Source organism: Passer domesticus, chromosome 20 (assembly GCF_036417665.1).
Source record: "Passer domesticus isolate bPasDom1 chromosome 20, bPasDom1.hap1, whole genome shotgun sequence".
Taxonomy (NCBI): domain Eukaryota; kingdom Metazoa; phylum Chordata; class Aves; order Passeriformes; family Passeridae; genus Passer; species Passer domesticus.
Genome location: NC_087493.1, coordinates 7,857,718 through 7,881,418, shown reverse-complemented (window position 1 = coordinate 7,881,418; position 23,701 = coordinate 7,857,718). Strand labels below are relative to the sequence as shown.

The 23,701-nt window shown below is 45.5% G+C and overlaps 2 protein-coding genes across 2 annotated transcripts in view; both read left to right on the top strand.

Moving 5' to 3' along the window:
- The window catches only part of GRB2 (growth factor receptor bound protein 2), a 47,748-nt gene extending 35,538 nt beyond the window's left edge, over positions 1-12,210 (top strand). Inside the window, exons 3-6 of the mRNA XM_064395564.1 lie at positions 2,254-2,351; positions 6,718-6,840; positions 9,127-9,295; positions 10,662-12,210. Coding sequence (XP_064251634.1) covers positions 2,254-2,351; positions 6,718-6,840; positions 9,127-9,295; positions 10,662-10,847 — 576 coding nt within the window. The 3' untranslated portion in view covers positions 10,848-12,210. The remainder of the gene's footprint in view (positions 1-2,253; positions 2,352-6,717; positions 6,841-9,126; positions 9,296-10,661) is intronic.
- A 2,119-nt stretch (positions 12,211-14,329) lies between these two features.
- SLC25A19 (solute carrier family 25 member 19) lies at positions 14,330-23,330 on the top strand. The gene is made up of 7 exons (XM_064395781.1): positions 14,330-14,348; positions 14,560-14,704; positions 15,192-15,347; positions 16,015-16,185; positions 16,988-17,171; positions 18,328-18,458; positions 19,675-23,330. The coding sequence occupies exons 2-7, from the start codon at positions 14,579-14,581 to the stop codon at positions 19,873-19,875; spliced, it is 969 nt and encodes a 322-aa protein (XP_064251851.1). The 5' UTR covers positions 14,330-14,348; positions 14,560-14,578; the 3' UTR covers positions 19,876-23,330.
- The last annotated feature ends 371 nt before the right edge of the window (positions 23,331-23,701 follow it).

Genomic DNA, 23,701 nt, shown 5'->3' with positions numbered 1-23,701 from the left:
GGATCCTAGAAAGGACTGCAGGCAGTGCCAGCCTGGGGTGTGAGGCAGGAAAAGCTCTTGGGAGCTGTGGAGGGCTCCTCACTACAGCAGAAGTGCCTTGCCCAGGTTGGATGTGCAGATGTGTAGGCAGTTACCTTACCCTGCCTTTAATCAGCTGGTTTTTATTCTGGTCACAAAGCTTTAATGCATCCCTCAGCACTGCTCCCTCGCTGGTGTTTGGCTTCAGGCCAGGCATTAATGAGTACCCCAAGCCCGATGTGATTTGGCTCCTCCAAATCTATTAACATATCTTCAGAGCAAGATAAAACTCATTAAAATAATTTACATTTGGGCGTTAGAATTTCAGATAACTTTTTAATACCTACTGCTAAACCCCCAAAACTGTGGCACTGTCCTTCAGGTGAAACTACAATTTACCCATTCTTTCTGGAAAAAGAGCAGACTGCCAGATCCCTTAACTGCTCTCTGATGGTGATGAAATTACTCTGTAGCACATGAGTTTATCAAAGCTCATGGGAGATATCTCTGATAAAGGAACCCACACCATTGTGTAAGATTTAGTTTATTAGAAATCCTATTACAATATGTTGTGTTTGAGTTGTGTTTTATTGTGCAGGACTCTAGTGAAGGCAGCTTGAGGTACAGAACAGCCCCAAATTACTGATTTTTGAAAGCTGTGTGCTGAAATCTTTACATGACTGAGTTACAGATCTGGGCTTCAGCTCATGCCCTCCCTGGTCTCTGTGCAATTCACTATTTTACATCCCTGTTTTTGATCTCTGTCCCTGTTCAGTATCCCAGAACTCCTGCTGGTGTCTCTCCCTGTATTTCACGTTGAGGAATGAGTCCCTGCCCAGGCTGCTGTCCTGCAGCTCCACGGCAGTCCAGCAGCCATCAGCTGATCCAGGCACCTCTCCTTGTGTGAGCTCTTGCCTCAGAGCCTGTAACAGAGCCACACTGAACTGCTCATGATCTGTGCTCAGGTTATGCCAGCTAAAACACTGAGCTCTGCTGTGCATGCTGCAGCTGTGCTTGTACATGAATGCATGGAAGCCCAAAGTAGTAACTGCACAAAAAACAGCTTGAATGTTTCATCCACATGTAATTACTTGGGATCTTTTAAGAGTTAAAGCCCTTTCAGCTGAAAATATCCAGCAATGGGCCTTAAAGGTGGGTATTTTTGCTCACCCAAGTTCTGTAGATGTGGCCCTGCTGCTGTGCTAGTTCCCCAGAGGCAGTGCTGGCACCCAGGGAATGTACATCCCATCAGCCTCTTCCCTTGGGAGTGAAGGGACATCCAGGTAACCACTACCCCCTGTAGCTGACTGAGGAGGCTCACATCTTGCTCCCTTTCCTTTGCCACATTTCTTTTCAGTAGGTTTTGAGGTTTTTCTCTGTCATACATAGCAGTTAGCAGTGAGGCAGATTTAGGGTGTTGGTGTGTCACAGTTTTGAAAGGTAGCAAGAACTGATCTTTAGAGTTTAATTTTCTGATGCACTCCTGTCAACTGTAAGAATGAGACATACACTTGCAAATTTTTGCAAGTCTGCTTTTACTTTCTCTTTTTCTTTTGTTTTTTTTTTTTTTTTTTCCAATTTCCTCTCACCACCCTTGAAATAAAGAAACATAATGGCATAGCAAAAGAGTCAGTTTGAGGGTTTGTTGGATATCTTCACCATAACTGTGTGTGTGTAGTGTGTGATTCTAGATCTGTGTTTCTTTCTCTTTGCATTTCCTCATTTTCCTGCATTCAGGCAATACTAATCATGTGATACTTTTGTGACTTGAGGCACTTTTTTGTGTTGACAAACACAAAATCATCTTGAGGAGAGGTTTCAAACAATGGCATTGTTTTATTTACAGACCATAATACAGTATTGGATGGACCACTTTCAGTCAGTGCACCAGGCTTGCCTATTGCACTGTACCAGTTGACAGAAATTCAATTAAAAATAAAGCAAGTATGCTTTGAAATATCAATTTGTGCTTTTTAAAACTACCTTTTTATGTGGCTCCTCTCTTGTGACTCCTGATCTTTTGTTCACATTTAAAATTGCAACAAGAAAAGTATCCCCTTCAAAAATAAAAAAAAAGAACTTTGTTCATCTACATTTGCTGTTTGAATGTGTTTAACTTTATTAATGTAAAAACTGCTCAACACGAATGGGAAGAATTAACCTGGTACCTTCATCAGTCTTGCTTGTACCTTGAATGTATCTGAGGCTTAATTTTTGTTTGCTTCCTTCCTTCAGGTTTTGAATGAAGAATGCGATCAGAACTGGTACAAGGCAGAGCTCAATGGAAAAGATGGCTTCATTCCCAAGAACTACATAGAAATGAAACCCCACCCGTAAGTAGAGCTTTTGGGATGGGCTCTCTTGGGCTTACTCTGGGCACTCTCACAAACAGAACATTGGTTTTCTGCTAAATTTTACCTGATCTACTCAAATGTGTGGACAGATAAAGGATGGCTGGTGAGCTGTGTGTCTCTGGCTGCACTGTTTGCTTTGACTCCTTTCACAGTAGCTGTGTAGCAGGGTGTTTTGGGAGGCTTTTCTGGGGCTTGCTCTTGTGGTTTTTACAGTCAGAGCAACCTTGGAGTTAGCAGCCATAAACCAGCAGAAAATAATTTAGTAGAGAGTTTTCACTACCACTGCCCCAGGAAAAGTGTCTGTGCTTGTGATGATTCTCAGTTTTACTTACTGAGCATCTAAGAGTAAAAATCATGGCAATCACAGCTCTGCAAAAGGTTAAGGGTATTTGGAGCTGAACTTGTAGTATGTCTGTCACATCCTGAGTATAGAATCACAGAATTGTGAAGGTTGGACAGGACCTGTAACAGTCATCTGGTCCAACACCTTCCTCACAAAACAGGCTGACCTCAGGGTGCTTGTACACAAGTATTGTTGCCTTGTGCTGCTGCTCCAAAGAGCTGTGTTTGAGTAACTACGTCTAACCTTTCCTCCTAGGTGTAATGAGCCCAGCATATAAAAACTGTAGCATTTCGTGACTGGGTATCTTCCTGTGTCAGTTCATGTGTTTCTGCTGTCTTCTGCTAAACTTTGGTTCTGCAAACCTTTGAGATCCTGCAACACCTGAACAAGAATAGCAACTCTGGGTAACAGATTCAAAGGGGAGGTTTAAGAGGGAGAAGCAAAACCTGTAATCAGGGGTTTCACAAGGAGCTGTAGCATTTCATTTGCTCACAAAAACTGATGATTAATGTAAGTGTTGACTGTCATTATATAATGAAGATATTGCAGTTAAAAGCAATCAAGAATTATTTTTCTAAGGGCCCTTTTGAAATAGCAGAAGGAAGCTTCTGAGGGCCTGGCCCCAAGAAGGAAGAAGAGGTGTCATACTTTAGGGCAGCCAAGTGGGAAGTGAAGCAAGGACACACAAGAAAATTCTGAAATTTTTTAAAGCCTTATTTTCTATAGTAACATGTCTAGTTTACCCTGATTGTACCAGGCCACTGGGGATCACAAATACACATTGCAATGTCTCTCATATTGATTTGATGCTTGTATCTTCTCATAACAATTTTCCAGGCATTTGAGTTATCCTGCAGTGATGTCTCCTATGATGATCAGTTTATTCTGTGATCCTCCATGGTGCTTTGTTTTAGAGGAATAGAGCTGTCAGTTTTTCACCTTTTTTGTATCAAAAGGGAATGAACAATATTTGAGCCTGCAAGTGGGTGAATTTGGTAGTGGTTTTTAAGCAGAGTTAATTTGATCTTATCTGAAGATGTTTTAAACTGCTGATGGCATCTGGATGGGAGGCAGTGCCATGTGTCAGCAGTGCTGGGAGTCTTAACTACTGCATTTTAACAACCCTGGGAAATGATGCAGAAGTTTTTATAGCATAATGTTGGCTTAGCTGTAGTGCAGAGCTCTCTAGTCACACAGGTCATACATGTGTCATACAAAAAGCAAACTGCAGGCAGCTGAGCAGTGGGAAAAAGAATGTTCCTTTACTCAGAGTATCATAAAATTGTTTTCAAGAGGTTTTGGAAAGAAAGCAATTGAATATGGCTTTAAATCCTGTCCTAGGATCCAAAACTTAAATCTTCCAACTGCACAGCTGGTATTAAATGTCGTGTTTCTCCTTACTTGTATTTTGCAAATCTTACAGATCGCTTTGTAACTACCAGCAAATGAAGATGAAAGGAAAATGTGGCACTTTTCAGCTAGGGATTAACCTGAAGGGTTAATCTGAATTACCACCTCAATTGACAAAGCAAAGACTGAGCAGAACTAGGCAGGACAGAGAAGAGCTGCAGGAAGCTCTGGGCAGGGAGGTTACTGTGAAGGCACAGCAACACCTTGCTCTTGAAGGGGGCAGGGGAAGACTTTGCTGTTCATGAAACACACCGTGAATCTGATCCAGGCTACCTCAGATCTTTGTGTTTGCTATCAGCTTGTCCTGGGGATGTTGCTGAAGTCTCACTTTGCAGCACTGTAATTTCTGTGGAAGAACTCAGCCAAGAGAAATGCTGGTGCGAAGTGAAGCCGGAGGAGTTGCCAAAGTGCCGATTGAGGGAGGCTGGAAGCGATGAGAACCTGTGCTGTGCAATTAGTGCAGCTCCCTCTGGCTGTGCAGCATCAGCAGGAGTGCCTGCTTCTTCTGCAATGCTGACAGGATGAGTTTCACCTGCATCACAGAGCTTGTTGGAGTCAAGCCATATCAGCCTTACCCTTCAGAAGAAAAGTTGTGGGAATGTCATTGTCACTTTGCCTAATTCTCAGCAAGTGATTTTTGACATGCTGTGGTTTTTGTTAATTTTTTCAGACGTTCTGTAGCAAACATGTGCACAACACTTCTGCTTTACAACTGTATTATTAAGTAGACAGTAGTCCTGCAGAATGACTTTGTTTCATCTCTGGGATTTTCTGTTCATTTAATTCAGGTTCTTTTACTCTGGCTAATGTGGTAGTAAAGCTACAAAACTGCAAGGAAGCTTAAGAATTGTGGAAGATTTTTAGTCTTTCTATTTGAAGTGTGTTGGAAGCAGCTAGCAGAAAACATAACATTTCGCTTTGGAAGTGTTATTTAATTTAAAAGAATGGTACACTTCTACTTTGTAGTGATTCAGTAAAATTTAGGGGGAAAACAGGTGAACTGTGGAGGCTTCAGGAAGGATTCTGTTAAGCTCTTTCAGGCTTTCCTTGTTATTTTATAACAAGATGAAGTTGGTTTTTGTTTGTGTTTAAGATGAAACTGTCACATGAGTAATTGAGAATTATTTGAGAACTAAACAGGATTAAGACACTTTGTAAACAAAAAGTATAGTGAGACATCTAAAATCATAATATAAAGCTTGCTTCAAGCAGAGGGAAAACTCAGGACTTCCTTGTCTCTCTGACAGTAGTGCCAAAAGCCCGGGAAATTAAATACTACCTTTGAATTCTGAAGGAGTTTCACTTAATAGTTTCTCTTGGTTGATTTTTGTGGGCAGCAGTGTGCAGTGAGGGGCAGATAGGTCTCCCATGGTGGTCTGCCACCACCTCACCTCAGGTACCAAGAAGCAGCACAGGTGCTAAGCCCCCCAGAATGTACAAAATACCATGAAATTCTTAACCACTGGGAATAGGATGGTTGAGGGAGGAAGCTTTTCATTTTTATTCCAGGGGATAAAAACACAATGAGAGTTTGAAACAAGTGGAGTGTGTTTGGTAACCAAGTAATCAATCCTTCAGCTCTAGAGGTAGTTTCCCCTTACAGAGATAGATCTGGTGACTTCTTGACGTCATGAGAGCTCCAACTTCTCTTAAGAATGACTGTTTCAAGAAGGATTCTGCAACTCCTGCCCTGTTGCTGCAGCAAAACCTTCACTGCAGACAGTGGGCTGTGTGAGTGAGCTCTTGTTATGAAATGCTTTCCTCTAAGGTCAGTCATCTGCGTGGGTGTGGGTGTGATAAGTGCTGCTGTCCTGTGTGATCTGTTCCTCAGAGCTGAAAGCTCTGCTTTTTAGTTGTGAAGATGCTTCTGCTTTTCTCATGCCATGTGACCTACCACTCATCCCTTCTTTGCCTTTAATCTTGGATTAGTCTGGAAGTGTAAATGTAGATGGGGGCAAGGATCCCGTGACCAGCCTGCTGGTCAGTGCTGACCATGTGGTGGCCTGAGGTAGGTTCAGCCTTGGTGTCATGGTCAGCCTGTGGCTGGGGAGAATTTTGGATGTGGTTTGCATGAGGCTGCTCCTTCATGTGACTCTCCTGTGAAAGCTGCTGGATTGTCCTGCCTGTGGGAGAAAGCAAGAAAAGAGGCTCCTGAAACAAGTGTCATCAGCATCTTTTCTGGAACGGAACCCGTGCCTAGCTCAGCACTCCTCTGCAGTGGAGCAGAGAGACCTTGAAGGAACTTTTCTCACTTGCTCTGTGTGTAACTGCAGTCCTGGCACCTGCCTCAGCTTTCTGACAGATACTTGTCTTGGACCATAGGACTCTGGTAGAGCTCAGAGGTTGGACTCTGGGCTGCAGGAGCAAACAGCTGCTGGATGAGGACAGTGATTCTCTCTACTGAAGTAGTTGTGTCTTACCGCCTGATCTGAAAGAGACAAGAAATTGATTTAGATACAAAATGCACTTTCCACATGTGCAGGATGGGGCAGTGCATAGACAAGATGTTGTTTCCGGAGCTGTGGTGTTTCTGGCTCCTCCATGAATGGATTAAAATTCTTAACTTTTCCTATTGTTTTCCTCCCCACACAGGTGGTTTTTTGGAAAGATTCCCCGAGCGAAGGCTGAAGAAATGTTGGGCAAACAGAGACACGATGGTGCCTTCCTCATCAGGGAGAGTGAGAGTGCTCCTGGGGACTTCTCCCTCTCAGTCAAGTAAGTCATGCCCAGGAGCAATTGTGTGCTAATCAGGCATCTGCTGCTCCTTTGCACTGGTGAGTAAAGGACAGGTGATTGTCAACACTGAGGAGCAGCAATAACCTCACAGATGCCTTATAGCATTCCTGTTCTAGTGACATTTATTCCCTCTCTGACAGAACAAACATCTTTGCTCTGGTTTGCAGTGAGCCCACAAGACTGACCTGGTGGCACGTGGCTCACACAGGCTCAGGCACTGTCTGGTGGCCTCTTTGTGGATCCCATTCCTCCCTCTTACAGCCACAAAGCACCCAATGTGGACAACTTCCCATCCTCCTCCTTTCCTCCTCTGCAGTGCAAGTTACTGCTTTATCTTCCCTCTGTGTTGTACATTTACAAGTATGTTTTTCTGTGCTTTGGTAATATTCCTATTGGCTAGCACTGGACATGGAGCTGTGAAACCAGAGGTCCATTTGAACTCTCACAAGTATATTTCACATGGCTTAGGAAGAAATTCTTCTCTGTGAGGGTGGTGAGGCTGTGGCACAGGTTGCCCAAAGAAGCTGTGCCTGTTCCATCCCTGGAAATGTTAAATGATAATTGGACAGGGCTTTGGAGCAACCTGATCTAGTGGAAGGTATCCCTGCCCATGAGAGGAGGGTTGGAATGAGGTGGTCCTTAGGTGATTCCCAACAGAAGCAATTCTGTGATTCTCTGACCTGAAGTCACTCAAATAAAGGATTAGAAGCTTGAAAATGTACATGAAGTAATTTAATGTAGGATGGGGATGGGAGGGAATCTGTCCTCAGCAGTTGATTTTGGCTTTTTTGTTTTTTTAATTATTTTCCATAATCTTCCCCTTTTCTACCATAAATAAACAAGATTTTCTTCAGAATCCTTACAGCATTTTTGTTATTCATGTGCAGTTCCAGCTGGCTCTGTTTTCTGTGGCTGTCAGTGATCTGTCTCAACAAGATTTGTTTCTTTTTTTCTGGTCATCTTTGGTCTGTAACCAAAATTTTGTCCTTCTGTACAGCAGCACTGAGTCATGCCAACAAACTGGATTAAAACCACTGATTTTAGAGATGTTTATATTTCTGTCTTGGATAGAGTCATTCAGGCTGGAATATTAGATATCAATGGAAGCTTCAGTTGCAGAAAGTGCATTCCTTTAAGAAACAGAAAGTTACAGTGGCATAGCTGGGCCTGCCTGTTCAGCCTGGTGTTGCCATCTGGTGGTAATGTCTCAGTTGGGTGGTTGGTTTTTCCTGACTCTCTAATTTAGGAAAGTCCTTTTCCTTAACAGTGCTCTGTAGGATTTGGAATGGTGAGAAGCTCAGAGGTTGAGGAGGGCAGAGCAGAGGCAGCACCCAGGAGTTGTTTCAAGGCAGTATCTGCTTTCCCCACTGATGTACAGGAGCCGTGCATGCCAAACAGGAACAGTTGTCTTCTGTTTTCAGTGTTTTAGCTGAAGTAAAATTACCAATGTGCCATTCATCTGGAAAATCCCAGTGGACCTGTCCAGAGTTCCTCTTTATTCAGAGTAAAACTGTTGGAAATGTAGCTTCAATTGAATGCCATCATTTGTTGGAAAAACCACGGAATTGAAGTTTATGGTTTATGTGTGCTGCATCATATTTGAACACTTTGGGATTTGAGGGGTTTTTTTCTGTTACATTTTGTTTTGGGGGTTGTTTTTTTTTAAGACCAGAGAGGACCTTTTGTTTCGTAAGAGAGCCTTTTGCACAAGTCCTTTCTGGTTGCCAAAGGAGCCAGTTCTGCCCTCCCTGTGGCAGTGTTTTCCCAGGAATTTGCCTGTAATGGGACTGGTTCTTATGCATTGCATTGTTGCACGTACCCAGTGGTGCTGTGGGAGGGAGGACTGGGGCTGTGAGAAGCAGAGGACCATGGCAAGAGTAGCACAGGCTGAGAGTGGCTCGAGTCATCTGGGTGTGAAGAGCTAAGCCAAAGTGCTTGTGCTGTTTGCCTGGCAGTTCTGTGTTTGGGGATGTGGAGTGGAAAGCCCCAGGGTGCAGCTGTGTTGCTGTGACCTTGCAAAGTCCCTGGCATTTGTCCTTGGGATTCTGCACCATCTTCAGCAGCACAGGTGACAGCATATGTAACATACATGAAGAAGTACATGTGATTCCAGGTATGGGATTGCATCTGTGTTATCAATGTCATTGACAGTTTTCACTGTGTTCTGAAGGACCTTCTTGTTCCAAACTCTGTGCTGATGATCCCAGAAGGAGTTCCCCATGGCTAATAATGTGTTCTTTTATGTTCTTCATTCTTTCCACACAGGTTTGGAAATGATGTGCAGCACTTCAAGGTGCTTAGAGATGGGGCTGGCAAGTATTTCCTTTGGGTGGTGAAGTTCAATTCTTTGAACGAGCTGGTAGATTATCACAGATCCACATCTGTCTCCAGGAACCAGCAAATATTTCTCCGGGACATTGAGCAGGTGCCACAGGTAAGAGAAGAGTCCCCATGGAGTGCCCTGGTCAGGCTATTGCAACCACAGTCTGAAGTGGGATTGCATTTTAGAGTAAGAAAGAAGCTGGCTGAATTTTTTTACTTGTGAAAGTGTATCTTTAGATCCTGCAGTCGAAATTTTATAAGCTGCATTCTTGTGCAAAGCCTATCTGCACTCCTGGTCTCCCTGGAGTTGGAGGCAAAATTATTGTTGTTTCTTGAATGTTTGACTTGTTTTAATGTTTACAGATTCTGTTGCAGGAAGATCATTTGATTCCTGTGAATTAAAAATGGATTTGCCCCATTATAGGGCACAGTCAGAAAGGAGAGGGAAGTGCTTGGTTAATGGTTGGACTTGCTGATCTTAGAGGGTCTTCTTGAGCCTAAACAATTCTGTGATTCTGTTCTGATTTATACCTGACCATAGCCAGAAGTGCAGGCCTCAGTGGGGCTTTGGTACTGGGCTTTCCTGAAGAGGTGGTTACAGCATATGGAGCATCTCTGGTTTGGATCTAGCCAGTGTGAAGAGAATCCAAAAACTTGTGAAGTGCCAGCAGAGCAGCTTGTGTATATCCAGCTCTTTATTTTGTTTGATTTCCCAGTCCAACCAGAGTGTTGTATTTCATGTAACTGCATGTTGTGTCAGTTCTGGGTAAATCCTTTTGCTTCCTTGTACACCGTTCTGGTTCTAGCCTGAAGACAAGGGTGTGGAATTTGTGCAGCTGTCCAGGTGCCACAGGCAACCTTGTCACAGTTTGTCTGAACTTAACACTTGGCTCTGCACTGTCAGGTCAGGGATAAACAGGGTGAGAAAACAGCTGGCTGACAAGGACAAGCATGAAGAGAACTTCCTGTCCTCACGATTTTAAGACTGCAAATGTATTTTAAATGAACTGTTAGTTTTCCATCAGAAAGGAAGACATGCTGATGAGGCAAAATGCTCTGTGACAGAAGAGTTAAGGAAAATGTGTAAAATGTCAACATGCAGTTTTTAGGGAGAACTTTCTGTAGATCAATAATATTTGTGCTGTCAGTTATGAAAACAGGACAAGTAAATAGCAATATTATTGTATTGCTATAGAGCACAGATTTACAATGGGCCACAAAGAGTGAAAAATATTAGAAAAACATCCGAATCATCTGCTCTATTTCAGAGAAACTTGACCTTTTTCTGAGGTGTTCTACAGCCTGTCCATTACTGTTTTAGCACCTCGCTGCAGCTGTTGGGAGCTGGCTTGCACAGAAAGGGAGTAGCCCAAATATTTATTGTTAATCTTCAGTGTCAGACAGCTTCTGCCCGCAGGAGCAGGTGCCTGGAGTACCAGGGTGATTCTCACTGTGTATGTTTCTTGTTCCCCTTTCAGCAACCAACATACGTTCAGGCCCTGTTTGATTTTGATCCCCAAGAGGAAGGAGAGCTGGGCTTCCATCGCGGAGACTTTATCCAAGTCCTTGACAATTCTGACCCCAACTGGTGGAAGGGAGCGTGCCGCGGACAGACGGGCATGTTCCCCCGCAACTACGTGACCCCAGTGAACCGGAACATCTAGAGAGAAATATTAGAGATTATTTAAGGAAACCAGAGAAACAGTAAATACACATACAGAGCCTAACTGCAGCCAGTGACCTAAAAATCACACGGCGGTAAAACCAGAGTCACCGTGAGGTGATCCTCCTTCCCTCAGCACGGAACTTCAGGGGCGGGGGGAAGAGTTCAACTTACACACCAAAACTTATCTTAAAGGAAAAAAAAAAAAGGAAAATATAAAAAGGAGAGAGAGAGAGAGAGAAAAAAAATGAAAATAACAAATTTCCTCAGCTGCTCCTGGGTTATCCCCTTTTATTCACTCTCGTTGCGAATGAGTGTTTTAAGGTCACTTAAGGTCTCACCACCACAATTCTTCTTGTTTCCCCCTCCTCCTCTGTCCATCAGTGCATGAAGTTTTGATGCCATATAAAGTCCTAGCCAATGCAGTTAAAGGAAAAGGGAGAAACTCTGCTGGTATTTTCTCTCTCTGCAAACGGTCTTCATTTGACATGAAGGGACATGAGAGAAGAACCAAATCCACAGTCCTGCCTTTAAAAAAAAACAAAAATCATCAGTTTCTGCTTTTGCCTTCAACATTCAGCATTTCTTGCCTGGGAAAGATGAGGTGTTAATCTAATTTTTATTGTCTCTTCTCCTTTGGCACTTTCTTCTGAAGCTCAGCAGCTTCCAAACAGAGGAAGGGAGAAGAGTTGTGTGGCTTTTTGTTCTATTTTTTACTTTTGAGTCACAGAGCTGCTTTGAGAAACTCCAACGTACAACTGAAGTCTATTAATGCTGTGCTGACAGCTTTTTTGTTTTTTCTTAAAGGTGTACGGTTGAGCACATTCTGTAATTTTTTCCATAGTGCCTTCCCCTTATTTTCTTTTTTATTATTTTTTAAGTTAAAAGGACAGTCCAGAGCTTTTCAGAGGATTTTTTTTTTCTGCCTATGTGTAAATAAATACTTTGGGGGAAGGGGGCAAAGGAGGGTGGTTTTGTCAATGGACACTTGAGAAAAAATCTACAAAAAGAGATGGAGCTTTAATCTTCAGATTTGTCTTACTGTTCAACTTCCCTTATTCCAAGGAAAATAAAATCATGGCATTCAAGTGGCAACTTAGGCTGCTCAGAGGTGGAGAGCTGCAACCAGGAGCCTCAAAAGAAGTAAGAGAAAGGGGAAAGTTATGATGAGGGAAAATGAGGAAGAATATTTTGGGGAGGGAGGGTTAAGGGGGGGAATTTGAGAAATAATAGCCCTGAGATGTCCTACAAAATGTACATTCCTTTGGTGGAAAACTTCATAATGCAGAGAAACCTCAAAAAATAGTGCTTGAAAAAAAAACTTTACGCTCTTAGTGAATGTTTCTACGTGGTGCATGTGATCAGCCTGTCTCCTCGGCCTGGATAGGCAGTATTTGCAGTCGTGTTGCTCTTGAGAAGTGGAGTTGGCATCCCTGTTCTCCAGTCTCTCCTCCCTCCTCAGGTCAGTGTTCCTGTTGAAGTAGCTCCCCGCCCGCTCCCGTTCACAGCAGGCTGTGTGTGACTGTTCTCCCCCCTGCACCCCGGGGCGTTTCTGGTGGCCCTTTGCTCCTCACCAGAGCAGTGTGACATTAAATTGGACAGAAGGAAAGCAATCAGCCCGCAGCGCTCTCTGTGCCAATCTTCAGTTGCGTTGTTTTCCCCTGGTGGATCCTTCATCCCCCAGCACACCCCGACCTGCAGCGGAGATCTCCTCCCGCCCTGCCTCAGCACGGGCAGTCTTTTGTTGGAGGGTGCCTTTTTTTGTAGTAAGTGTTACAAAAGTTTTAGTCCTGAGATGAACTCTGCCTTACACTTTGATTTTCCAGCAAATGAAAGAGAGAGCTACCCTGTAGAGTATTACTTTTCCCCCCTCTCCTTGCTAGCTGTCACTCACTTTCTTCCCACTTTGTAAAGTGATTGGAAAAGGAATCTATGGCATTCTACACCTGGACCATTTGATTGTTTCCTTATTTTGGAATTGGTGTATATCATGCAGCCTTGCAGACATATGTCTTGTGTGTGTATATATATTAAAAAAATTTTCTGTGTTTAAATAAAAAAAAAGGCCTATGTACTTAATCCTTTAACTCTGCAGCAGCATTTGGTAGATAGTAATTAACTGTGAATAATAAATATACATTGAATTCTTCACTTGAGCATCTGTCTGTTATTTCAGATAACTGACCTGGCTGTGACTGAGTTTATAGGTCAGACACCTCTGGAGCCTTTTGCTAAAGGGGGAGGTGGTGTTGGGCTGGTGTAAGCACAGCAGCCAGGCTCGGGCTCCATCAGGGCTGGCCCTGCAGGTTGTTTTCACTTCTGTTACCTGAAGAAGAATGGCTCTGTTGGGCTAACAGGGTGTGTGGGCAGCTCTCTGCAGCTTCTCCCCAGCCTTTGCTAATGGTCAGAAAGTACCTGTGGGGGTGAATGGTGTAGTCAAGGTTAACAGACAGTAGGAAAAGACCTACATGGGAGTTTTGAGTGGCTTTTAAACAGTTGCTCGTAGTTACAGTATTTAAATGCTGATGATGTCAAGGTGGAAATGCCTGGATACTTCTAGGGTTAGTTCTTTATTTTTCTTCTTTTTGTGCCAGAAGTCAGTCTGGAAAATTCACGGTGTGGTTTGAAGCACTTGGGGTTTTTTTGTAATGCTGTAGCAGTACGTGTTGCTCAGAGTGGTGTTTTACTGTACGTTGGGTTGCTTAGAAAATCTTGCTTCCCCTGTGCTTTATGGAGACAGATTTGCTGGTCTGTGGTTGTGTAAGGTGGAGGAGGCACTGGGAGCAGTGTGGGCTGTGTGCTGACCTTCCCCTCTCACAGCCCGGGCTCGTGGGACCAGAGCAGGGCTGAGGGAGCTGGGCAGGATGGATCACAAGTGTGAGCAGGCAGGGCTGAGGGAGCTGGGCAGGATGGATCACAAGTGTGACAATGCAGGGCTGAGGGAGCTGGGCAGGATGGATCACAAGTGTGGTGAGCAGGGCTGAGGGAGCTGGGCAGGATGGATCACCACTGTGGTGAGCAGGGCTGAGGGAGCTGGGCAGGATGGATCACCACTGTGACCAGGCAGGTCTGAGCGAGCTGGGGTTGTTTAACCTGCAGAAGGGAAAGTCCAGGGTGACCTTTTTGCTCTCTGTGACTCCCTGATAAGAGGATGTAGCCAGATGGGACTCAGGCTCTTCTCCCAGGTAACAAGTGACAGGACATAAGGGGAGATTTAGGTTGGACATCAGGAAAAATTTCTTCATGGAAAGGGTGATTAGACATTGGAATGGGCGGCCCAGCGCGTTGTCACTGTCCCTGGGGGCGTCCAAGGAAAAACTGGATGTGGCCCTCAGTGCCACGGTGGGGCTGACGAGGTGCTGTTGGCTCGCAGGCTGGACTCCGTGGTCTCGGGGCTCGTCCAGCCGCACCGACCCGCGGCTCCGTGACCGCCGCATCCCGGGACTGCATCTCCCAGCGGCCCCCGCGGCGCGCAGGCGCAGCGCGGCGCCGGCGGCTGAGGGTGAGGCGGCGCGGCGGGAGTCGGGCCGGGGCCGGGCCGCCCCGGTGCCGCCGGGCTCCGCTCGGCCTCCGCGCTGGGGGTGCCCCTGGCGGGGCCGGGAGCTGCGGGGCGGAGGGAGTGATGCAGAGGGGCAGCTGTGTGTCCCGTGGGGTCAGGAGGGGGCTGTGGGCCTTGGCGTGAGGGGACTCACCGCTCCTGTGCCCCCGCCCAGGCTCGGACAGCCGGCAGGCATGGTGGGTTACGACCCCGAAGGCAGGTGCGTGTCCACGGTGGAAGCGGCTGCAGCAGGGTCGGCGTCTGGCTTGGTCACTCGGGTCCTTGTCAGCCCCTTGGACGTCCTCAAGATCCGCTTTCAGGTACCTCGGGGGCCGGGATGGAAGAGCCTGTCCGGGAGCAGAGCTGGTGCTGTCCTGGGTGAACAGGTCACCGGTGCAGCCAGAGAGCACTGGATCTGCTCGTCAGGCCTCACCTACGCTGTGTGCAGGTTATGCAAGGAAGTAGGGCTATCTTGTGTCCACCGCTTCTATTTATACAACTTAACTTGTGTGGGAATGGAATCTTGTGTTTCTCAGAGTTCGTTCTCTTTCTGGTTTTGTGAATGACTTACACTCTCTGACTGAATTTCACTATCATCCCTCCTGCTTATCTTTGTATTCGTGCACATTTTTATTGTTTTAGAGCCCTTCATAAATAACGTCCCAGTCAGATCTGAATGTGGTTCTGTGGGAAGACAGAATGTCATCCCTTAGCACTGGCTGGCTGACAGGGTTGTGAATTCCTGAACTGGACACTTGAACCAGTGTTGAAGGGTGAAATTGAAAATACTTTCTCCATTTCCTCCAGCTCCAGATCGAGCAGCTCTCTTCCAGAAACCCTGCGGCCAAGTACCACGGCATCCTGCAAGCTGTGCAGCGCATCTTCCGGGAGGAGGGCTTGACAGCCTTCTGGAAGGGCCATGTTCCTGCTCAGATCCTTTCTGTTGGCTTCGGGGCTGTTCAGGTGAGGGCACCAGGCATCCCCTGGGCACACTGTGTGTACACAGCACACTGCTCTGCTCCCTCAGACCATCTGTGTTCACGAGTGGAAAGGTTGTACAGCTGTATAAAGCTGCTCAGTAATTCCTAAGTTAATATTCCTGAGCTGGCTAGATAGACTGGAGCACAGCAAGAGCAGACTGAGCTCTGTCTGTATCTGGTCATAGATAAGCCCTCTCTACTCCTGACATTTGCCTTAGCTGCTCATGCCCCAAGCCTGGGCAGTTTTTTGCTTCTAGTCATGCTGTCACCCTAAGGGCTTGTTAGGAAAAAAGGAGGGTGTTTTACACAGCACTATTATGCTTTAATCTGCTAAAGTAACAGCTTTAGGAGCAGTGGCTGAAAAGGTACAGGAAAGCATATCTGTGACATAGCACTCTTCTGGAGCCACAGAACATTAAAATGAGTTTTTCACGATTCTAAAAGCAAGAATTAGCAGAAGTGTCGGACACCAGATTACCCCAAGCGTTCCCCGGGCTGTGTAGTGATTTTTACATGTTGCAAGTTGGGGAGGGCTTTTGAAGGGCGTAGAAGGTGGTACCAAGCGGGGAGGGGTGGAGCTGTTGGTGAAGCGAGAGAGGAGCGGGAAAGCCGTGTGAGTCACGAGGATCGGCTTCCTTTGTTTCCGCCAGTTCATGGCGTTCGAGAGCCTGACGGAGCTGATGCACAACGTCACCTCCTTCGGAGCCCGCGACTCCTTCGTGCACCTGGTGTGCGGGGGCCTGGCTGCCTGCACGGCCTCGGTCGCCGTGCACCCCGTGGACACGCTGCGCACCCGCTTTGCTGCCCAGGGTGAGCCAAAGGTGAGCCTCAGCATGTCCTCATCCACAGCCGTAGCGATATTTCACGGGTCTGAAGGTGCAGGAGGTTTGAAAGCGCATACAGCGTTGTGGGTTAAAATGAAGGAGCAGGTGCTGTTACGGTCAGTGTTTGCACTGTTGCCAAGTTATCCTTGGTGCTGTTGACACAGCTTTCCTGATTGTGTTTTGGTGCTTCTGATCCTGACAGGTGATGCACAAAGGAGAAACTGTCCTTAACACGATAACTCAGTTTTTTGCTTTGGCTGTTGGCTTTTTGTAGAACCTGCTCCACAGACTGTTGAGCATTGCATTTTTGAAACTTTGCACATGCAGAGAGTCATGTTTAGATAATGATGGGGATGATACTTGAAACTAGTTACCTTTCACCTGTGCTTCATGTTCTTATTTACACGAGAATTGGTCTCTGTGCTAACTAGGTCTGTAATAATGGGATAGATTTGTATCAGAGCCATTTCTGTATTTAGCCTGCAGTAGAATTACAGTATGTATTATAGGAATTGTGTTGCAGGAGTTAAGAACTGTTAAAAGAAAAATAATCATGTCTGTGATGCAGGTGGTCTCAGGACTCAGCTCCATGCCTTGTTTCTTTTAAGTCACGAGGGCCTAGCAGAGAATGCTGTGAGGGTGTGGAAAATCACCTTGCTCATCACTTTGTGCTGAAGACAGTCAGTTGTATTTTGGGCAGTGGGGAATTCCTGTACTCATCACTGGGAAATGACCTGACCTTTGATTGGCTGTTTTTAAGTTCACTGGAAAGTCACTCAGCCTCTTCCTTGTTGCACAGATTTACCCCAACCTTCGCCATGCCGTGGTGACCATGTACCAGACAGAAGGGCCTCGGACTTTCTACAGAGGTTTGACCCCCACACTCGTTGCTATCTTCCCATACGCTGGTCTCCAGTTCTTCTTCTACAACATCCTGCAACAATTTTCCAGATGGGTGATTCCATCTGAAGCAAAGAATGGAGGTAGGAACTTGGGACAGTGATGGCTGCAGTCAGGAGAGAAAGAAGATGAATGCTAGTTTGGATGACTGATGTAAGCTCTGTTGTCCTTTCACATTTTTTTGATGCAACATCTGAAAAGTGTCTCTTACTTCCCACCTCTCATTTTTACCCCTTCAGGGAACTGCCAAATTAAGTACAGCAGAGTTTACAAACAGCTCCTGTTGTGCAGTAACTGTGATGGAAGTGGGTGGATGGGAAAGTGAAGTGTCACAGGCCAGGGTGCTCTTTCTTTAACAGTGTCACATTACTGATACTGTGGGAAGACAGTGCTGCCATAATCTTTCTGTTTCATTAGTGCTGTGGGGACAGGACTCTTGGATTTCTGTAGTAAATCTGCCTGCAGATTCCAGCACAGCTGTTAGGGAAGAGGATTAATTTACTCTTAATTTAAAGCTGCCAGGCTCTTGATTTGGTATTTTTAGGTTGATTTCTAGCTCCATTGTAAGAGAACCTCATCCTGATGCAACCTGCCACCTTGGCAGTTCTAGATACCTGTGCCTCCTTGAGCAAGAGGGGATGCAGCAGCAGCATGACTTTGTTCCTCAGTGGAATTTCTTCAGCAGAGGAACTAGACTTTTCAATATCATGTCTGCATATTTAATTTCAGGTGTCAGAGGCTGATGGTGGTTTTGTGCTGGGACCTCATGTTTGTCAGGAAAAAGTCTAATACAGAACTCATTTCCCACAAGCCTCTGAAGTCATCAGGCAGTGTCAGCTTGAGACATTCCAATCCAGAATACATCAGCCTGAGCAGTCAGGGGTGCAAGATTCCCAGTGACCAGGCTTTCCCTGGGGGGCATGAAAACTTTCATCCACTGGCAGCAAGTTGTCTGGAGACTGGGGATTGGAGTTTTTTGAGCAGAACAAAACCATAAGGCAGTGTAATGGGCCAAGAGGAGCTGGTCCTCTGATTCCAACAGACATTGCAAGCCTGAAAAATACACATTGAGATTCTCTGGCTAAAACTATTGCAGAAGAGGCGATGTAACTTCAAAGGACTTTTTTGACCTTCTTGTGAAAAGTGATTTTTAACTTACCTCTTGTGATCTTTAATCAGAATTCCCTGACCATCCTCTTTTTTTCCTCCCTGTTATCCTTTTCCCTTTCTGCTTCTCAGCCAGCCTTAGAAACCTGGTCTGTGGCAGCTGTGCTGGAGTTGTCAGCAAAAGCCTCACGTACCCTTTGGATGTGGTCAAAAAGCGACTGCAAGTGGGCGGCTTTGAGCATGCTCGGGCAGCCTTTGGGCAGGTGAGAAGTGCTGGAAGTGCTGGATTTTCCTGAGTATGGGCTGCTCCAGTGCACTGGAATGCAGTGACAGGCCACCAGTGGTACCTGTTGAGTTCACGTTTGGATTGGAAGCTCCCAGTGAGCACTGGTCTCATTTAATAATGTGAATTTACACATGAACATACTGGGTTTATTTTATGATTGGTCCCAGGAGGGAATTGTCCCACATACCTGTGCTCTGGCTTGTCATCCCTCCCTATACACTGTTTCTTGGAGCTGGGGATGAATCAGGCAGGCAAATGGCTTTTGATTTACTTTACTTTTTTAGTTGCAGCTTGGTTTTTCTGATTCAGAACCAAATCACTAGCAGAGGATGACACTGGCTGTGTGCTGGGGCTACCTGGCTGTCAAGCTCCTCTTCTGCAATTAATATTTTGATGCAAGAAACAGGCACCAAGTGTTCAATATGTGTTTTATGTATGAGAATAGCCTGAAATTCAAAACCAGTTAAATACTCTGGTGTTCTTTAGCACCATTGTTACCACCTTGAAGTACACTTGAAGACAAATATAGATCTTTCAAGGAACTTTCTCTTTTTTTTTTTTCATGAAATGTGGAAATTTTCTGTTTTCCTTAAAATTCCTGGGATCTGAGAAAGAAATCAGTCTGTACCCTAAGAAACTCTGGAATAGGATTTTGATGTCTCAGCCCATTGCATTGGATGCTTTTCCTCTTGTAGTAAGATACAGAATTTGTTCTTAGCATTGATGTGTCACGAGATGTTAAAACTGCACAGTGTAACATGACAACTTGCAGACAGCTAATTTGGAAACTTCTAAGTGTTGTGGCTGTGTTTGCTTTCTGTCAGAAAACTCAACATTTTTTCCTTTTCAGACAGTGAAGGGGATAGAAAACAGCAGCTGCACAATCTGAAATAATAACTTCACAAACTCTGGCATAAATTTAAAGTCATGCTGTTGTTGCATGCAGAGGTTTTACAGCCATTCAGTGAATGATGTGCATAAACCATTGCTGATACTGTATGTTCTACATTTCCTCTGCCCTGCTCTCTCTAAACTCTCTTTGAAAGTTTCAGTTAGTTATTATATTATTCAGAAAGGCATCTCCAAGCTGCCTGTCAAGATGATGTTTCTGTGGTATAGTCTGGGGATCTTTGTGTTTTTCTCCAGTTGTCCTGAAGTTCTCTTGTTTAACCTTGTTGCCATTTCTCTCCCAGGTACGGACGTATGGGGGTCTCCTGGACTGCATGAGGCAGATCATGCGAGAGGAGGGCCCAGGTGGGTTCTTCAAGGGCCTCTCTCCCAGCTTGCTGAAGGCTGCCTTCTCCTCTGGCCTCATCTTCTTTTGGTACGAGCTGTTCTGCGGCCTCCTGTGCGCCCTGAAGAGCCCAGAGAGCACCAAGAGCAAGGAAGGTTGAAAGGGATGTGTGTGGCTGCCTGCTGTTCTCCTCAGGAGGGGAGACTGATGGCCTTGCTCTGTCATGAGCACGTTGGAAATGTCAGGGCTCCCAGAGCTCCCCCAGCCTGTGGGGAATCACCTCCTGGGACCAAGCAGAAGGAGAAGGCAACTGCAGTTCTGCTGGAGACATTGAACTGCATGGCTGGGAGCCATTCAACAGAGCACTTTCCTTCTGTCTCCTCTCAGATCAGTGCACATTTAGTGGGGAGAGAAGGAACCAACAGAGCACTCCCTAGCAATGCCTGTGCTCTGGAAAGGCACCCAATAAAGTGGGTGAATCCCTGGATTCCAGAGAGGGGATTCTGGCCCAGCCTAGTGCTGCTAACCAACCAAACGCCACGTCCTAGCACTGCATCTGCACAGCTTTATTCCTTTGCCTGCTGTTTGCACCAGATTCTTGTCTCGGTGTTGCACAGCTCGCTCTGTCCTGCTGGTGTAGTCAGGTAAAGCCACATTAATGCACAGACCCTGTTTTCCTTTCCTTTGCTGCCAGCTGCTGCTTCTTGGTCACCACTTGCTAGCTGAGCATTCTCTGTCATCTTAAACACAGCAGCTTCTCTGATCATGCTGGATCAGAGTTGTTGTTCCTTTAACTCCAGTGAACTTGATTGGATGCTGAATTCCCTTTTCTCTTCCTGGGTGTCTGGCCATACATCTCTTAGGGATTTAGCAGACATATGCCTCACTCACACTTTTTATAAGAAAACTTGCATATTAAGAGCCCCATTCTGAGGGGATTCAACGCACAAACTAAATTCCTACTCCAGGGTGCTTTGCTTCAAAGCACTGAGTAAACAAATGATGTATAGAGTTAAATAATTATTCTAAGCTGGAATAATGAAGGGAAAGTCCTGTGGAAACCAGTACTTTTTTTTTTAACCATTATTTATTTAATAGCACCTCTGAATGTATCTAACAAGTATTTCTGTAGTGGCCTCAAAATGTTTCAGAACCTCAGTCCTGCACTGGTGCTAGAGACGAAAATGTTTTGACAAGATTTGCTGAAGTGAAAGGAATGAACATCAAATGGGAATTGGTTGGCTGAGCGTGGTGTTTCACATGGATGATTGAATTAGAGATGGAAAAATGTTTTTCTGGAGTTTCAAAGGTTTTATGAGTGGTTAAAAAAACCAACAAAACAACCTACCAACAACTCTGATTTACGTAACAGCGGAAAAGAGGAAAATTACTTTCTTCCTCTTCTTTTATTCTGTATTTTTTCAAGCCTAGCAGGGTGTGGCTGGACTGTGTGGAAGGCAGAGTTCCCAGCCCTGCCATACAAAAGCACGTTACTCATCTGCAAGGGGTGGATAAGGCAGAGCACTGCAGTTATTTGGAGGATGGTTTGATGGTTTTTAACACAGAGCTTTTCCCAGCTCTTTTGCAGTATTCAGGGTGTTAATCCCAAATGGTCTGGCCAGATTCCAGCATGACCAATTCCATTCCATTGACGAAACTTCTCCTGGCAATTTTGATCATATCAGCATTGCTCGCTTATCCTGAACTATTGTGAGAGGCTGTTTTTAAAAAACAGCTGTTCCACTGGTGGCTGAGGTATCTGGAGAAATTCCTTGCAAGCCCAGGCTGAATAACTTTATGTCTGCTGTGGGTTTGAGATCTTGGAGTACAAAGTGCCTGCAGGTGACAGAGCTGTGTAAAATTAATTTCATTGAGCAGTGTCAGTGTCAGGCAGGAGGCTGATATGTGAGTCTTAAAGAGGGAGAGAGAGCTGCATATACTCTAAAAATGGCCATTTTGTTAAGAGCAGAAAATGCAGGAAATGTGGAGTTTCTCCAAGTGCCTCAATCCTGTTGTCATTTTCCTCTGTTATTTAAGCTCTTCTGAGATTCCTCAGAATCTTCTTAACGATGTTTAGCCTTTGTTTATTGTTCACCTGTTGTTCTTGGAGAGACATCATGAGGAGTAATGAACTGAGCCTCATGACATCCTTCTGAGGGAGAGAAATGTCTCTTTTCAAAACAAATGGGTTGGCTTTGTTACTGTCTTTTGTTGCTGGTGAGAGGAATGCCGTCATGGTTAGCAGGGACAGGCCAGAGCAGAAAATATTCAGTGTTGACCTAGGCTTCCTTAGGAAATGGGGACTCATCCATCCTGTCTAAACATTGCAAGACTTGTTTTCCATTTTTTGTAAAAGAGCTGCTGTTAAACTGCACAAAATAGGGGGAAACTGGTTGGGAACTCAGCAGCAGGAAAGAACAGGAAGATCTGTGCTCTGTTAGATGACATTCCTCGAGGGTGCTGTGGAGCTTGAGGTGATGCTGGTAGGGGCAGTACTGGAGGGTATGGAGCAGCTCTTCCTCTCTGGGGTCATTTTTTCCTCCACTCTGCATTAACAGAGCTTGCCTCCACTCAGCAGATGGCAAAGCTGGAGTTTAAGTTGTGCCTGTCTGGTCCAGGCTGTGGAAGAGACACTCCCTGGTCAGAGGCCTTTAGGCTGTGACCATTTGTGTCACAAATGTTACAGGCCCATAAAGGCATCTGGGCTTCCAGTGAGAGGGAGGAAGATGTGATAACCTCAGCAATATTAGGAGCTGCATCCAACAATCACTTCACCTCTGATCAGCAGCATCTGACCCTCATAGATTTCTCATGTGCACTTTGCTGAGGAAAGCACTGTAAGAGGTGTTGATTTCTCTGTGGGATTGAGGCTGAATGAAGCACTAGGAGAACAGGTCTTATTTCTCAAGCTGCTCTGGCAAAACACATGCTGTTAGGAGCTAAATCTCTTAGAATTAGAGGAGCAGGAGATGGGAGAGATCTGTGGTCACCTTGTTCTCCGAGGTGCTGGGACAGATATGCTCTTGGAAGCTGTGCACTCCTGTTCAGTGTGAAGTGACTCAACATGGCAAATGCCTCACTGTGGGATTTGGCTGATTTTGGCCATTGGGATTTCTTTCCAAGCTAATCCTATCACCAGGGATTTGCCTGCAGTTCACCTCACAAGCTGCTCAGCAGTTGCGTTTGTTTTCTTCTAGTGCCTTTTTCCATGAGAACTCAGGCAGAGCATTGGTGAGGAATTGTGCTGCAGTCGTTTGCAGCTCCGCCACGGCACTGAGCCAGTCTCGGACGCACAAGGTCTGCGAGGAACATGCTGATTCCTGCAGTGCTGGCTGGCTCACCAGGTTCCTAGGACAGTCCCACTCTCAGGATACACATCCAGAGCTGCACAGCATCATTTTTGACAAGAAATGAATGTTTTACATTTGGGACTGGAATAGGTCATATTTAATTTGGATTTAAGTTTCTCGTGATATAGAAACTGTAACAGTGGCATTTTGCTGTGTTGTCTGAGCGGATCTTTTGCAGCTGCTGTTTCTTGAAAGCATCCAAACACAATACGCACAGTGTGTGCCTGCCTTTTAAGACAAGGTACATTAAATATTTTGTTATGCAGTGGCTGGCTGCAGTTGATTTATTCCTTTCCTCCTCGTGCCTCTGCTGGACCCTGCAGGAACATCGTGGCCCTCCTGCTGCCTGAAAGGGAGAATAGTCAGAGCCCAGAGCATAGGGCAACAGCCATATGGACTTTGCAGTGCTGGCTTGTGGGTGCTCCTCAGCCGTAGGCAGAACTGTACCCTCTCTGCTGGGTATCACTATTGAGAACTGCACCAAAAGGGATCAGCCAAAGGGGATTTTTGCAGCCCAGACCCACTGCTGTGTCCTAAAGGGGCATTTGGAGCAGTGGTAGCCAGTCCTGAGCGTCACACCCCCAGTGGAATAGTTCAGGCTTTGTTTGTATCCAGCCGGGCCATGCAGTGCTACAG

Coding starts and splice junctions, on each gene's coding strand:
- SLC25A19 (XM_064395781.1), top strand. CDS start 14,579: ATGGTGGGTTACGACCCCGAAGGCAGGTGCGTGTCCACGGTGGAAGCG. Junction 15,348..16,014: donor TTGGCTTCGGGGCTGTTCAG/GTGAGGGCACCA, acceptor TGTTTCCGCCAG/TTCATGGCGTTCGAGAGCCT. Junction 17,172..18,327: donor ATCTGAAGCAAAGAATGGAG/GTAGGAACTTGG, acceptor TCTGCTTCTCAG/CCAGCCTTAGAAACCTGGTC.